At 45.3% G+C, this 16,331-nt stretch overlaps 1 protein-coding gene across 1 annotated transcript; it reads left to right on the top strand.

The window, feature by feature from the left end:
• The first annotated feature begins 761 nt into the window (after nucleotides 1-761).
• atoh8 (atonal bHLH transcription factor 8) lies at nucleotides 762-13,702 on the top strand. Its single transcript, XM_086132455.1, has 6 exons — nucleotides 762-919; nucleotides 1,045-1,114; nucleotides 1,427-2,368; nucleotides 2,455-2,610; nucleotides 3,869-4,060; nucleotides 13,163-13,702. Exons 3-6 carry the CDS (start codon nucleotides 1,724-1,726, stop codon nucleotides 13,187-13,189), a joined length of 1,020 nt encoding a protein of 339 aa, XP_085988581.1. The 5' UTR covers nucleotides 762-919; nucleotides 1,045-1,114; nucleotides 1,427-1,723; the 3' UTR covers nucleotides 13,190-13,702.
• Nucleotides 13,703-16,331: the final 2,629 nt, after the last annotated feature.

The raw sequence follows: 16,331 nt of genomic DNA, 5'->3' as shown, positions 1-16,331 counted from the left end.
CCAACCAGATATCGTGATCATAGATAAAGGGCAGAGGAAAGCCGTTGTAGTGGATGTAGCGGTCCCAAGTGATGGAAACATCAGAAAGAAGGAACACGAGAAACTGGAGAAATACCAAGGGCTCAGAGAGGAGCTGGAGAGAGCCTGGAAGGTAAAGGTGACAGTCGTGCCTGTGGTGGTCGGAGCACTCGGGGCAGTGACCCCCAAACTAGATGAGTGGTTGCAACAGATCCCGGGAACAACATCGGACATCTCAGTCCAGAAATGTGCAGTGCTGGGAACAGCAAGGATACTGCGCAGAACCCTCAAGCTTCCTGGCCTCTGGTAGAGGACCCGAGCTGAATGAGGGACGGACACCACCCGAGGGGTGAGACGAGGATTTTTTTATATACCGGTATATATATGTATATATGTATGGGGCGGCCCATACACAGTAGATATACAGTATAGGCCCATATATATATATATATATATATATATATATATATATATATATATATACTGTATATAGATAGATAGATATACACATTTACACGGTGCAATGTATAGAGGAAGCTGTGGCATCTGCCGCCTGACAATTCTTCGAGGAAAGTCGTGCATGAATGGTCAGGAGGTAGCAACTAACTATATTGTAGAGCAGTTTTTTAAATAACCAGCAATGATCAAGGGGAGAGAGAGGGGGGCGGTGGTGGGAGGGGGGGGGTGACAGAAAAATAGAGAAGAGAGCGAGAGAGAGAGAGCGCTGCAGCCAGCCAGCCAGTCAGTCGGACGCCAAGCACCCTCAGGTTCAACGTTTGTGTGACCGCTCCACATGCTGCTTGACTCCTGGTGGGCTTCTCCTTCCGTGGACCCCTCGGACTCTCGGATTCAACGCAGAGGAGCTATGAATGGATTTGTCGTCTGTGAGGATCGCACACAGGTGACATAACGTTCCACCGGGACCCAGAGCCTCATTTCGGGGCACCCGAGTGCTGGATGGGGGAGCTAAATCCGTTTCATTGATGTCACCCCACTCTGACCCGCCTCTGACGACACCGTCAAAAGAGATTTGCACGGCTTCAAACGCGTATCACTCGTGACATCTCCGGATGCAGCTTGGTTCTCCCTTTGTCAGGTCAGAGTTGTTTTCGTGAGGTCATTCACTTTCTCTTGTCGTGTTTCTGCACCGCTTTGCTTTCGGAGCAGCCGCTGCGGCTTGACTAGCGCTCCTGTGTGCGAGTGCGTGCGTGTGTGTACGCGCAACAGTGTGGGTTATTCACAGTGCTGCTATGCAGACTGGCTGGAGCCACACTCAGACCGTCACGGCTTCACTGTAGCTTGAGCGTGTGACTTTGTGCGCTCGCCCGGACTGCTTTCCCAGAGAGAAACAAAAAGAACGGGCGCCCCACGCCGAGGAAGAAAGCTATATATCTCTCTCTTGCTTCAGGCCGCGATCGCCGGGGACGACTCGTCTGGAATCGCATGTGTTTCACAGCTTTGTGAACGAGGGTGGCTTGTTCAGGATGCTGCTATGCAGACAGAGTGGAGCCACACGAAACCTGCTGGTAAAGTTCAAGTAACACGTGACGGCGCGGCCGCTGTCAGCGCGGCGCGGCGGTGGGTGTTGCTTTTGCAACGTTCCACGTTTTAAACAAATCACAGTCTCGCTTTGATTCTTTTATGGAAATATACGGTTATATTTTATTTGATGTTGATTTGGGTGACTGCTTTGATTGGCTGAAAAATGAAGGACCCTCATCCACTGACCAATAACTGGATCCAATCCCCCTGCAAAGACTCAGTGATTATGCCAATGCAAAGCTCTCACAAGAAGTTCAAAAGAAAATCTCGCGAGCCGAAAAAACTTTTCAGTGGATTTGAACCTGACAGGATGAAAGCATACACGGTGGACACATCGGAAGGGGACTTGCTGGAGGACGCTCACGTGAAGCCTTGCAATGTCAACAGGTTGGCTCCACTCCACAGACACCTCACGGTGTCACGTGAGACCGGGGCCGCCGGGGTCGTTTCAGGAGTGCCCGGCATCATGGTCGCACCGCCGCCGCAGAGCGGCGCTCTGGACATGAGGATCGGGAGCGCCATCGCTTCCAAACTTTCTCAGTTACCCACCTCTCCGTTTGCCAATCCAGAGATCATCCACTGGCCCACGGCCATATCTCAGCCACTCTCAAACAGATTCAAACCAGGACCCCGCGCCACCTTCCCCGTGGTGACGTCGTCCGGCGACATTCGCAGCCTTTCACCCAACCCCCCGACCTTCTCCGTGGAACCATCAATGTCGGGCCAAACTACGGCTCGGCCCGTCTCTCAAACGTCTCTGAACTCTCAAGGCCACGAGCATGGAGAGCTTCAGGGTCACTCTCCCAAGGTACAATCAAAATGTTACTGTACTTATCACTCGTAGATCTGAAGTGATATATTTTCAACCCCCCCCCCCCCCCCCCTTGCTGCTAGGAGTCTTCAAGGAAGCGGATGGGAACGAGCGCAGACGGAGCCGGATGTCTGCCGGAGGTCAAAGCCATCCAGCAGACAAGGAGGCTCCTAGCAAACGCCCGTGAGAGAACCCGGGTCCACACCATCAGTGCGGCCTTTGAGGCCTTGAGGAAACAGGTGAGATCGGCGACGCGCACTGGAAGCGCACAAACAATGAACACAGATATATCCATCCATCCATTTTCCGAACCGCTTGATCCTCACTAGGGTCGCGGGGGGTGCTGGAGCCTATCCCAGCTGTCTTCGGGCAGTAGGCGGGGGACACCCTGAATCGGTTGCCAGCCAAACGCAGGGCACACAGACACGAACAACCATCCGCGCTCACATTCACACCTAGGGGCAATTTAGAGCGTCCAATCAGCCTGCTATGCATGTTTTTGGAATGTGGGAGGAAACCGGAGTACCAGGAGAAAACCCACGCAGGCCTGGGGAGAACATGCAAACTCCACACAGGGAGGCCGGAGCTGGAATTGAACCCGCTACCTCCGCACTGTGAAGTCGACGTGCTAACCACTGGACTACCGGGCCGCGAACACAGATATATTCTTTTAAAAATGACTCACTCTGAAACAATTTTACACAGGATCATTTTTGACCCGAGCTTTGTTCTTCTCTATGGTCACGATTGTGACTGGGATGATCCAAGTTTGTTTTCCTGAGCATTACATATCGTATTTGCTCACGTACATGAAGCAAAGTATGAGTGAGTTGAGTTCTTTTTACAGTGGTAAGCCACTAAGCAGTGCCGCAGTGTTTTCGACGAGCAGTTACAGTGTACTTGATTGCTCGATTATGGACTGGGTGGGGCGAGTTTATTTTGTTTCGTGACACTAAATTGACTGTAAAAATTTAGCGGCTTGGTTAGAATCCGTCTTGAGTCTCCAAAAGCCCCAGAAAAAGATGATACCTTTGCGATTAGTCGCTTTCTGGAAAAATACTCACCACTGTATACTTGTCAAATATATATCGCGGCAAAATATGTCGACCGCACATCTTGCATGAGGTTGCACCGCCACACTTAAAAAAAAAAAAAAGCTGCTTTCATCAGGAATGACTTAAAACCTTGTCGAGGTGTGCATGAGCCTTGGAAGAAATGCAGATCTGGCAATAAATCTTGCAAACATGAGTCGTGCAAATAATGGCTACCTTTTATTGGACAATGTGAGCAGCCAACATTCCATTAAAAAAAAAATTTTTTTTGACACGTTTGCAAGGGGAAATAGAGACAGTATATCACAATAACCGTTATCCATACTCGCTTAGGTTTGTGTTATGCTGATTAGAAAACACTGCCCGGTTGTTGCTGAATGTAGCCCACGAGCATCCTAAACTTGTGAATGACATCCTGTTTTCCTCTGGCACAATTTCATTGCAGGTGCCTTGCTACTCTTATGGGCAGAAGCTATCCAAGTTAGCGATATTACGGATAGCGTGCAACTACATCCTGTCCCTGGCTCAGTTGGCCGAGCTGGACTACAGTCCTGACCGTGGCAGTCAAAGCTTCTCTCAGTGTGTGGAGCAGTGCACTAGGACCCTGCAGGCTGAGGGTAGGAGCAAGAAGAGGAAGGTGAGCCTTTATTCTCACTGTTTGCCCGAGTCTCATGTCGCAAAAATTAAATCTTGGCCTTATAATAATAATAATAATAGATTTTATTTATAAGCGCCTTTCAAGACACCCAAGGACACTTTACAATAACAAAAAACACAAAACAATACGGGTTGAGCAGCGGCAGCCAAAACGCGCCAGCGTTCACTCAACCTGAAAGTCAGAAAGAAACAAGGGAGGCCTTACTCACTTGATACATTTTAATGGCCGTGGGCTCATGACGAGAGGATCAACGCTGTGCCACACACAAACTGGCAACCTTGTTGCTTTTTTTTTTTTTCTGACTGAAGGTAACGTAGTGTCTTAGTCTGATTATTTTGAAATAATATTGTCAGGTTTCACCATAATATTGATCTATTATGAGAACGGACGAAACCCTTGACTCACTGGCCAGACCTCGGCCCAACAATTTGCACTCCGGCCTGTTGCCTTCCTGTCCAGGTTTGCAGAATTCCAGCCGTCATGCTGACTCATTCTTTTTTGATGACCACCTGACTGAACTGTAGTGTTGTTGGTGCGTTTTTTTTTCCTGATACTGTAGTGTCCTCCACTTCTCTCCAATCAGAACAGAAGTCCTTTGTATCGCAGTTTTTTTTTCTTAAAGTATGTCGGGATGGTCACCCCCTTTGACACAAACACGAGGCCTCAATTTCTTTAAGCCGTATGATTTGGTTCAGTTCAGGTGGTACACATCTTTATTTGTTTCTGTTGAACGGGGTACCACTTTTCAGTGCCCTATTATAAAAAAAATAATAATAATTTTTAAAAAAATTGTCAGCAAGCATTACTCAGCTATGATTAAAGAATCTCATCCTTTAACTCATCCGTGAGGTAGTTGTAGTATGTACGGGGTAACTGTGAAATTCAAACTCTTCCATACCTGTCCATTTGCCAGAAACCCTCCAGAATTGTGATTGAGTTGGTTTCATCCTTTCCTTTTTTCCCCCAAAGCCAGGCAAACCTTGAAATGAGCGTGGGGGGGGGGGGGGGGGCTTCTCTCATCCTCTTTAAATATGCTGCAGTTGTGCACAGTAGGAAATGAACATTCCACCTCCTCTCTGTTGATTGTGCTAATAGTTGAAGTCCTTCAGATCAGGTCTCAGTGTATTTGGCATTCAGTCCGATTTTCTAACCGAAGTGATAGATTGACACGATCAAAGTTACAACGTGCCAAAGCAAAACAGACGTTTCTGATTGACCACTTGCTGATACAGGTAGTGGCCTTCTTGTCATTTCACTTGTTTTCATTAACAGTGGAACCTCTTGGGTAACAGTGGATCAAAATGATGCAGGGTCAACCTCTTGTCATCATGAAACCACTATACAAACCCAAATTGCAATGGCGTTGGGAAGTTGTGTTCAAATCATGTTCAACCTCTATTTAATTGAATACACTACCAAGACCCATCCATCCATCCATCCATTTTCCGAACCGCTTGATCCTCACTAGGGTCGCGGGGGGTGCTGGAGCCTATCCCAGCCGTCTTCGGGCAGTAGGCGGGGGACACCCTGAATCAGTTGCCAGCCAATCGCAGCACTACCAAGACAAATTATTTAATGTTCAGACTGACACACCTTATTGTTTTTAGCAAATAATCCTTAACTCGGAATTTGACAGCCACAACACATTCCTTAAATGCTGGCATAGGTGGCAAAAAATGACTGAGAAAGTTGAGGAATGCTCATCAAAAACCGGTTACACAGGTGAACAGGCTAACCGGTAACAAGTGGCTGCCATGAGTGGCTAATAAAGGGAGCTTCTCCAAATTGCTCAATCATTCACAAGCAAAGATGGGGCGAGGGTCACCTCTTTGTGAACAACTGCGTGAGAAAATGGTCAAATAGTTTAAGGAGAATATACCTCAATGTACAAGTGCAAGAAATTTTGGGATTTCAATCTCTACGATCGAAAATATCATCAAAAAGTTTCGAAAATCTGAAGAAATTGCTGCGCGCAGGGCCGAAAACCCAACGATGAATGCCCGTGACCTTCCATCCCTCAGGTGGCACTCCATCAAAAACCGACACCAGCGTGTCAAGGATATCACTACATGGGCTCGGGCAGAAAACCAATGTCAGTAAATATAGTTCTGAGCTGCATCTGTAAGTGGAACATGAAACTGTATTATGCAAAGCAAAAGCAGTTTATCAATAACACTCAGAAATGCCAGCGGCTTCTCTGAGCCTGAGCTTATCTAGGCTGGACTGATGCAAAGCGGAAAAGTGTTCTGTGGTCTGACGAGTCCATATTTCAAAATGTTTTTTGAAATTGTGGACGTCGTGTCTTCTGGGCCAGAGAGGAAAAGATCGATTTGGATTGTTCTGGACAAATAGTTTAAAAACCGGCACCCGTGCTGGTATGGTGCTGTGTTCGTGCCAATGGCATATGGGTAACTTACACATATTTGAAGGCACCAGTCATGCTGAAAGGTACAGATTTTGGAGAAACATATGCGGCCATCCAAGCAACGTCTTTGTTATCAACGCCTCTGCTTATTACAACAAAACAATGCCAAACCATATTCTGCCCGTGACACAACAGCGTGGCTTCAGAGGAAAAGTACTCGACTGGTTTGTCTGCCGTCCAGACCTGTCTCCCACTGAAAATGTGTGTCGCATTATAAAGCCTGAAATATTTCATCGCAGATCCCGGACTGGTGAACCCCATTCTTGCTCGACGCTGTACATCGAGCAAGAATGGGACAGAATTCCGCCTACAACACTTCAACAATTAGCGCCCTCAGTACCCGAACGTTTATTGAATGTTGTTAAAAGAAAAGGTGAAGGAATAGAGTGGTAAACATGACTCTGTCCCAGATTTTTTGGAACGTGTTGCAGCCGTATAATTCTAAGTTAATGATTATTTGCAAAGAAATCTTTTTTTTAAACATATATCAGTCTGAGCATTAAATCTCCCGTCTTTGTAGTGTATTCAATTAAAGAGAGGTTGAACAGGATTTGCAATTCATTTTATTCAGTTTTTATTGATTGTTTAGCACAACCTCCCAACTTCATTGGAATCGGGTTGTCAAACATTTAAAGTGCACCCAGAGTTTGACACAAAAACTCGTCTCCCCATTCATTATTGTAATCGCGGAACGGTGGTTAGCACGTCGGCCTCACAGCGCAGAGGTGCAGGGTTTGAAGTGCTGAGGTGCTGGCCTTCCTGTGTGGAGTTTGCATGTTCTCCCCGTGCCTGCGTGGGTTTTCTCTGGGTACTCCGGTTTCCTCCCACATTCCAAAAACATGCATTGAACATGCAGATTAACACTCTAAATTGTCCCTAGGTGTGAGTGTGAGCGCGCATGGTTGTGTGTCTCTGTGTGCCCTGCGATTGGCTGGTAACCGGTTCAGGGTGTCCCCCGCCAACTGCCCGAAGACAGCTGGGATAGCCTCCAGCACCCCTCCCCCCACCCCCACCCTTGTGAGGATAAATGGATTAGAAAATGGATGGATAGATAATTATTGGAACACATTCATCTGTATTATAAAACATAAATTTTCGATTTTTATTATTTATTTACTTATTAGGGTGTTTATTTATTTTATTACTTTGACATAACTTTCTTCAGTGTTTGGCCAAGACAAATCACACGGTTTTTGCCATCAACTTTCACTTAAGTAAGGAAATAGGGAGGGAGTTTTGCCATAAACGGCGGTACCTGTATTTGTACTATTTTAAGTAACATCTGTCAAACAAGCAGTGTTGTGAAAGCTACTTAGCAAATGTAGTGAGCTCGGTGACATGATATTCTGCATTAAATGTAGCAAGCTAAGATAGCAGCTAAACTACACCAAAGCTACTTGAGTTGGGTGGACCTTCTAAAATAAAAGTAACATTTAAAAATGGAAACTGAATTCTAAAATCTTTGGATGATCAGGCTCCTTACTACCACTGCACCATCAAGATATGGGACCGATGTGGCCGTAGCACTGTGCGCCTGTTAACATAACTGAACAGTGTGAACTAAACATATACTGCAAGATCATTTCATTTGTGGTCATCGTTCTCCTTCATCAAATTGACCTTGTTTGCATTACCACATTCATTGTTTAATTTGGAATTCTGGACAATTTGGAATTGTACAGAAAATAACCCATCGTAATGATTTTGAGTAACATAACCCAGACTTAGACTTCTATCTTATTGTCAGGTCATTTGTCATCCTGCTTCCTGTCCCTTACACACAAACATATGCGTACAGTTTTCTCGTATTGAGGCCGAAAGCATCTTTAACTAGCTCAGGCTGGCGATTGTGTTAGTTTCTGGATGGATCGAGTTGTTTGTCCGCCATGTTGGAGGTGGAGATCAGAATGAGAACCTGGGCTTGAAAAAGAAAGCCCGAAATAGTAACTTATGTTTGTTTTCGTTTGGTAGTCATCACTTAATATCCTTACGTTGACAAGCTCTGAGAGAAACTTTGGAAGCAGTGACAAAGACTCGACAACAGTGTGGCCCTCTTAAACAACTACAATAACTACGCCATTCAAACATCTCCCTCAGTAAAATTGTGTGCCAAGACGCAAAAATAAAGGTCCTGACCTAGAACAGTTGACAGCTTTGCTTGCTTTGCCTTTGCCTCGCATTAGCTTCAAGGCTAGATAGCGTACAGCATGCTGGGGAGTCAGTTGCCATTCCAGTAATCAAAGAACACAACATTTGTGGCACATTTGTACCTTTAAGATAATGAGACAGTACTAATTAGCCGATCTATTTTATAAATCTGTAGTCCTTGGAATAATGAACTAAATTGTAGACATTGTAGAGTAAGTAACATGTTTTGTATCATTGCAAAGCAGTCAGGTTTACCTTCAACACAGCGTTGAGAACAAACACAGATGTATGGACTGGGTATCTGGTTGGAGTGAGATTAGCTCCGCTGATTATCGATTGCCCCAATCGCTGTCGTCTCCTTGGCAAATGTTTTGTCATCTTGCACAGTTTGGTGCCCACACAGATTGGTAATTCACTGTATAAATTTAAAATGGATTATATAATCCGACTTTAATAATACCTAGATTCTACTCATATCCACTATCCAATCACAAAATCACTTTTGTGTATCATGTAGTAGAACTGTAGCATCAAGTTTCACATTTTACTCCTTAAGATGAAAACTCTGGAAGGGCTTTCCCCCCTGCTAGCAGGCTGTCTCTCGATGTGCTTGCCAGTGTGTGCGCGCGAGCACACGCTTGTGTGTGTGTGTGTGCGCGCGTGTGTGTGTGTGTGTGCGTTCTCAAAGTCCCAGACACCAGATGTTTAGAGTGGAAGGGAAGTGGAGCTGGCGCCACGAAGGGCAGAGGGCAGTGAAAAGGCACGCGAACTGAAACCACACACACACACACACACACACACACACACACACACACACACTTGGCACATTCCCCAGCAGGCTTTCCAACACATTCCCCCGCTCTGCCTCTCCAAGCCATCTGCTCCAGCATACTTTGAAACAAGGAGAGGAAAAACACAGTCATCATCAGTTTGTCAGACAGCAGCAGCTGGTGGAAAGACAGCAAGAGACCGGTGTGTGCGTGCGTGTGCGTGTGTATGTGTGTGTGATGAGGAGTTGAGTGAGTGTCTGGCAAGAATTAGATGGGTTTTTTTTATTCTCAGAGACACTAAGTCTGCATACACAGCTAGCAGGAAAAGCACACTTTTGTTTCTTTTTGGTTTCATGCCATCATTGGCTCGAGGAATGTGAACAAGCTTACAGTATACATTGATAATTATATATTGTTTGTATGTGTGTGTGTGTGTGTCTTTCTTTTCATCTAATAAAAAGCAGCACTTAACTCCACAGGTCCCCTCAGGGTCAATAATGTGTCTTTTTTAATGGCCACGAAAAAACTGTTTTTTTGTCCATCTTTATCCTGCAATTAAGTGTAAAACTGTTGCTGCTTAGCAAAGATCACAAGCCACTTGTTAACATCAGGAACATTTAGCTGGTGAAACTTTGTAATCATCATCTTCTCGTGACTAGTGGAGGGTGTACGCCACCTTGGGCCAAAGTCAGCTGAGATTGCCAACAGCTCACCCGTGACACTCATTAGGCCACATGGTTTAGAAACTGGCCCAGAGGAGTTTGTCAAAACACAAGAGGATGACACATTCAGTTCAAATTCACCCCACCACCACCACCACCAAAAAAGTCTCAAAATATCTATATTTTTTCAATCCTCGTTTTCTCATTAATTCTCTTTCCAAATCAGCACATGCTCCTTTTCAGAGCACCCTCAAGTGGCCCAAAGTTTCTTTAAACCATCCATCCATTTTCTAATATGCTTATCCTCATTAGCGGGGGTCGGCAACCCGCGGCTCCAGAGCCACATGCGGCTCTTTCTTTAGCACCTCCCTAGCGGCTCCCTGGAGCTTTTGTCAAAAATGTTTGAAAATGGAAAAAGATGAGTGAGGGAAATATATTTTTTGTTTTAATATGGTTTCTGTAGGACAAACATGACACAAACATTCTTAATGTTTTCCAAGCTTTAAAATGTGTAGAATAAATCTTAAAGATCAACATTTCTGTCAACGAAGATTTGCATCATAGCCTGCAACACACGTTTTTATTATCAGGACGGGATGCCAGGCAGGTGGCTGTCGTGAAAAAAATCAGCATTTCATGTACAATTCACCGAGGGTACTGGCAAAAAATGGGAATGTGGATGGCTGAGAGAAGCATTTTTAAGGTGAGACGTGAGCTACCATAGTTAACACGCTGCAAAAAGGCGGCCCAAGCCTCGATCATTTTAGGAGCCGTTATGGCTGTTGCTCATTATGGCATGGGTGTATAAATGCATGTGGATGCGCGCGTGTGGTTACGTGTCGATCGCGGGAGGTTGGTTGATCGAAAAGTCGATCGTCCGTCAAAAAATGTTGGGCAGGCCTTCTCTACAAGATGCATTGCAGGGAAAAAAAAACATTTAATCGTGAAGGCTCATTGTGTATTTGTAGCCAGCTTAGTCATTTTCATAGTAGGCTAAGATAGCTAATATAGATTCATACAGCATGTGTTGCCTTCCATGTAAGGCTTATATAAGACTTTTTTTAAGAATTTTTTGCGGCTCCGGACATATTTGTCTTTTGTTTTTTTGGTCCAACATGGCTCTTTCAACATTTTGGGTTGCCGACGCCTGCTCATGAGGGTCGCGGTTGTGCTGGTGCCGATTCCACCTGTTTTCGGGTAGTCGGCAGGGGACACCCTGAACTGGTTGCCAGCCAATCACAGGGCGCACAGAGACGAACAACCATCCGCGCTCACACTCACACCTAGGGACAGTTTAGAGCAGGGGGGGGGAGGGCCATTACGTCGATCGCGATCGACTGGTAGCTCGCGTACTGGCACCAAGTCGATTGCGAGGGGGTGTCGAGGAAAAAAAAACAAGCAAACATTTGTGTGTCTCTGTGCATGTTAGTAATATATTTTTAGTTGCGAATGCAACTTCACTCAAATCATCCTATCAGTCTGACTTTCACAAAAGCTATTTAAAAAACAAAATAAAATAAAGCAGGTCACCTTTAACCTACGGTGCCAGGTGACCTGCGTCACCGGAAGTTATTAGCGCTCAACAGTCTGCAATTACAGCTTGCGATCACAGCTGTTGCGATATAGCTTTTATTTTTATTTTTATCATTTTTTCATCTATAACTGCTTCAGACAACAAAGTGTATGCAGAAAAGTGGTGAAGATTGCACGACTGTCTGTGTCCTATGTGTTGTGTTGTGTTATTTTTGTTATTTTGACTTCAAAATGGCGCCGCGAGAGTGGCTGCCTTTCCAGCAGCTCCTATATTTTGTTGTTCTACTTCTTCCTTTCATAACTTTGCTGCTGTGAATTGGGAATTTCTCCATTGCGAGACTAATAAAGGTTTTCTTTTTCTTAGGAAATAGTGTGCAATTGACAGTCACCAAAAGTGATGACAAATGCCTTTTCACAGTTTAAATCAAATATACCACAAACTATATTCCCAAAAATTTCAAACACTGCTTTACAGGTACCGTATTTTCCGCACTCTAAGGCGCACCGAAAAGTCGTCCATTTTCTTAAAAACTCACAGCGCACCTTAAAATCCGGCGCGCCTTGTGTATGGTCATTACAGTAATATGTCGACCCCCAAGATGGCTCCTTGCTGGAGACATGCTTCCAATGTTATAATTTGCTGTTGGTTCAGTGAACTGTGTCGCTGCTTTATTCAATAGGTTTTTGTTGCAGCTCCGAAAAAAGGAGCGCAGTGGTGTTGTTTTTTTAACAGGAAATCAAGCCAGGAAATCACAAAATAAATTCTATAGCCCCCGTACAGAATTTATTTAGTGATTTCTTCGTTTATGAATACAGTACACAACAAAGGAATAAATAACAAACACTTCTGAGACAGTCCAGTCTCCGACATTTTACTGACATCTGATCATTCTGTTGGAGCTACGCTCAAGGAAATGCCAAAATAAAGTCTGTACGGGGGGGCTATAGAATTTATTTTGTGATTTCCTTGCTTGATTTTCTGTTTTGATGCATTATTTTCAATTTTCGTAGTTTCATTGAAGTAATCGTTAATTTACCTTTTTCGGAGGCGGTCGTGAACGCCTCTCGAGTCGAATGGAAGGAGCATAGCTCCATCTAGTGAATGCATTGTAGATTGTGTTTTATAATCCAGTGCGTCCAATATATGAAAAAAATTACAAAATAGGCCATTTCTTTGAAGGTGCGCCTCATAATCCAGTGCGCCTTTTAGTGTGGAAAATACACATTCAACTAACCTACCTTGATGTATGCTCATTCAATGATCTTGGAATGGCTCCCTGGGGCCCTGACATAAATTTTCATTCTTATTTGTTTGCTGCTGCTCTTATGTGTACCTCGTTCTGTGTTTTCACTCTCACGTGTTTTAAATGAAGGGATAGATGCTAAGCTAAAGGCTACAGCTAGAGATCACTAACATGCAAGCTTCAGCCAGGGAGTACAGAGTGTGCACACACATTGTTCTATTTGCTGGTTATTGAGTTGTGTGTCGAAATGAGATTGGCTAATTTTGTTTCGATGGATGTCCGTGATTTTATCTCCGCAGGTTGGAAGGACGCCAGAGGATGTTTGAAGGCTGACATGAAGTTTCTCTCCTTATGCAGACTGTACAAGGCACCATTTCATTGCGATGTGATCAGAGCCACCTACAGAATCCACGCGCAATTTTAATCCTGTATTAGGGTCAGATAAATATTTTGAAAACATTTTTATTGAAGTAACAAATACTCTGAATGTAACAGATAAAATGACTCTAGGTTTTTTTTCTGTTTGTGTAATATTTTGTTGTGATGATTGTGGAACTCGATTGGATGTGCTGGTAGCTGGCGATGAACGTGTTGATAATTATTCAAGACTTATTTTTTTTCTGTGGAAAATTTAGTTCCAACATACTTTGGATTACTGGTCTTAAGATAGCAGTGTCAATACAACACACTTTATCCACTCGTGTTCCCTATTTTCCCCTTTCTTATGCACTACCGAAAGACAACATCCTGGTTCCCAATGCAAATTCCAAAATGTGAATTTATAAACAACAAAAGGCAGTACAAAGAACTGAAAAGCAAATAAAAATGTACAATATGTAGGTTTTTGTTGTGTGGCATTTATATATTTTTAGTTTTTTGACAGAGTAAGCATGACATTACATTAACCCTTTCAGGGCCAGCGGTTACAACAGTGGACAGTTTATCACAGGGGTCGGGAACCTTTTTGACTAAGAGATCAATAAAAGCAAAATATTTGGAAATGTATTTCAGTGAGACCCATATACATATATATACAGTATATATATATATATATATATATAAAAATCCTCGTCTCACCCCTCGGGTGGTGTTCGTCCTCCATTCAGCTCGGGTCCTCTACCAGAGGCCAGGAAGCTTGAGGGTTCTGCGCAGTATCCTCGCTGTTCCCAGCACTGCGCTTTTCTGGACTGAGATGTCCGATGTTGTTCCCGGGATCTGTTGCAACCACTCATCTAGTTTGGGGGTCACTGCCCCGAGTGCTCCGACCACCACAGGCACGACTGTCACCTTTACCTTCCAGGCTCTCTCCAGCTCCTCTCTGAGCCCTTGGTATTTCTCGAGTTTCTCGTGTTCCTTCTTTCTGATGTTTCCATCACTTGGGACCGCTACATCCACTACAACGACTTTCCTCTGCCCTTTATCTATGGTCACGATATCTGGTTGGTTCGCCATTACCATCTTGTCAGTCTGGATCTGGAAGTCCCACAGGATCTTCGCTCTGTCATTCTCCACCACCTTCGGAGGTGTTTCCCATTTTGACCTTGGGGTTTCCAGTCCATACTCTGCACAGATGTTTCGGTAGACTATGCCAGCCACCTGGTTATGGCGTTCCATGTAGGCTTTCCCTGCCAGCATCTTACACCCTGCAGTTATGTGTTGGATCGTCTCAGGTGCCTCTTTGCACAACCTACACCTTGGGTCTTGTCTGGTGTGGTATATCCGGGCCTCAATGGCTCTGGTGCTCAGGGCCTGCTCCTGAGCAGCCAGGATGAGTGCCTCTGTGCTGTCCTTCAGGCCAGCCCTCTCTAGCCACTGATAGGACTTCTTGAGATCGGCCACTTCAGTGATGGTGGTACATCCCGTGTAGGGGCTTGTCCTCCCATGATGGTCCCTCTTCCAGCGCCTCATCTTCTGTTCCCCATTGTCTGAGACATTCTCTGAGTACGTCATCCGTTGGAGCCTTTTCCTTGATGTATTCATGGAGCTTGGATGTTTCATCCTGGACAGTGGATCTCACACTCACTAGTCCCCGGCCTCCTTCCTTTCGGCTTGCGTACAGTCTCAGGGTGCTGGATTTGGGATGGAACCCCCCATGCATGGTTAGGAGCTTTCGGGTCTTAATGTCCGTGGTCTGAATCTCTTCCTTTGGCCACCTTATTATTCCTGCAGGGTATCTGATCACTGGCAGGGCATAGCTGTTTATTGCCCGGGTCTTATTCTTGCCATTGAGCTGGCTTCTTAGAACTTGCCTCACTCGCTGGAGGTATTTGGCCGTAGCCGCTTTCCTTGTTGCCAGTTCGAGGTTGCCATTGGCTTGTGGTATACCGAGGTACTTGTAGCTGTCCTCAATGTCTGCTATTGTTCCTTCAGGGAGTGAGACCCCTTCAGTGCGGACTACCTTTCCTCTCTTAGTCACCATCCGACTACATTTCTCAAGCCCGAATGACATCCCGATGTCGCTGTTGTAGATCCTGGTTGTGTGGATCAGGGAGTCTATGTCCCTTTCACTCTTAGCATACAGCTTTATGTCATCCATGTAGAGGAGGTGACTGATTGTAGCTCCATTTCTGAGGCGGTATCCATAGCCTGTCTTGGTGATTACTTGGCTTCGGGGGTTCAGTCCTATGCAGAACAGCAGTGGGGAGAGTGCATCACCTTGGTATATGCCACATTTGATGGACACTTGGGTAAGTGGCTTGCCATTGGCTTCAAGTGTGGTTTTCCACATCCTCATCGAGTTCGCAACGAAGGTTCTTAGGGTCCTGTTCACCTTATACAACTCCAAGCATTCAGTGATCCATGTATGTGGCATCGAGTCATAGGCTTTCTTGTAATCAATCCAGGCTGTGCACAGTTTGGTACGTCGGGACCTGCAGTCTTGTGCGACTGTTCTGTCAACCAGGAGCTGATGTTTGGCTCCTCTGGTATCTCTACCAATGCCCTTCTGTGCTTCGCTCATGTATTGATCCATGTGTCCACTTATCTTAGCCGCAATGATGCCTGACATGAGCTTCCATGTTGTGGAGAGACAGGTTATTGGCCGATAGTTGGTTGGGACTGCACCCTTTGAGGGATCCTTCATGATCAGGATCGTTCGCCCTTCGGTTAGCCATCCTGGGTGAGTCCCATCCCTCAGCAGATGGTTCATTTGTGCTGCTAGGCGCTCATGGAGTGCTGTGAGTTTCTTTAGCCAGTAGGTGTGGACCATGTCCGGGCCTGGTGCTGTCCAGTTCTTCATATCTGAGACTCTTTCCTGTATGTCTGCCACTGTTATGGTAAATGGGTTCTGTTCAGGGAGGTTGCTGTGCTCCTCTCTCAGGGTCACCAGCCATTGTGCACTGCTGTTATGTGCAACCTCCTTCTCCCATATGCTTTTCCAGTACCTTTCAGTTTCCAGTCCTGGTGGGTCAGCTCTGTTGTTAGGACCCTGCCACTGAGCGTACACTTTCGCAGGTTGTGTTGCGAATA

Source organism: Hippocampus guttulatus, chromosome 2 (assembly GCF_054856545.1).
Source record: "Hippocampus guttulatus isolate MCC_2025c chromosome 2, RoL_Hgut_1.0, whole genome shotgun sequence".
NCBI classification, from domain to species: Eukaryota; Metazoa; Chordata; class Actinopteri; order Syngnathiformes; family Syngnathidae; genus Hippocampus; species Hippocampus guttulatus.
Note: the sequence above shows the minus strand (reverse complement) of the source record. Positions and strands in the feature narration are given on the sequence as shown.

What these genes read in the sequence shown, in the direction of transcription:
- atoh8 (XM_086132455.1), top strand. Translation starts at nt 1,724, where the DNA reads ATGAAGGACCCTCATCCACTGACCAATAACTGGATCCAATCCCCCTGC. An exon ending in TTCAGGGTCACTCTCCCAAG is followed by an intron (nt 2,369 to 2,454) that starts GTACAATCAAAA and finishes CCTTGCTGCTAG; the next exon opens with GAGTCTTCAAGGAAGCGGAT. An exon ending in TTGAGGCCTTGAGGAAACAG is followed by an intron (nt 2,611 to 3,868) that starts GTGAGATCGGCG and finishes ATTTCATTGCAG; the next exon opens with GTGCCTTGCTACTCTTATGG.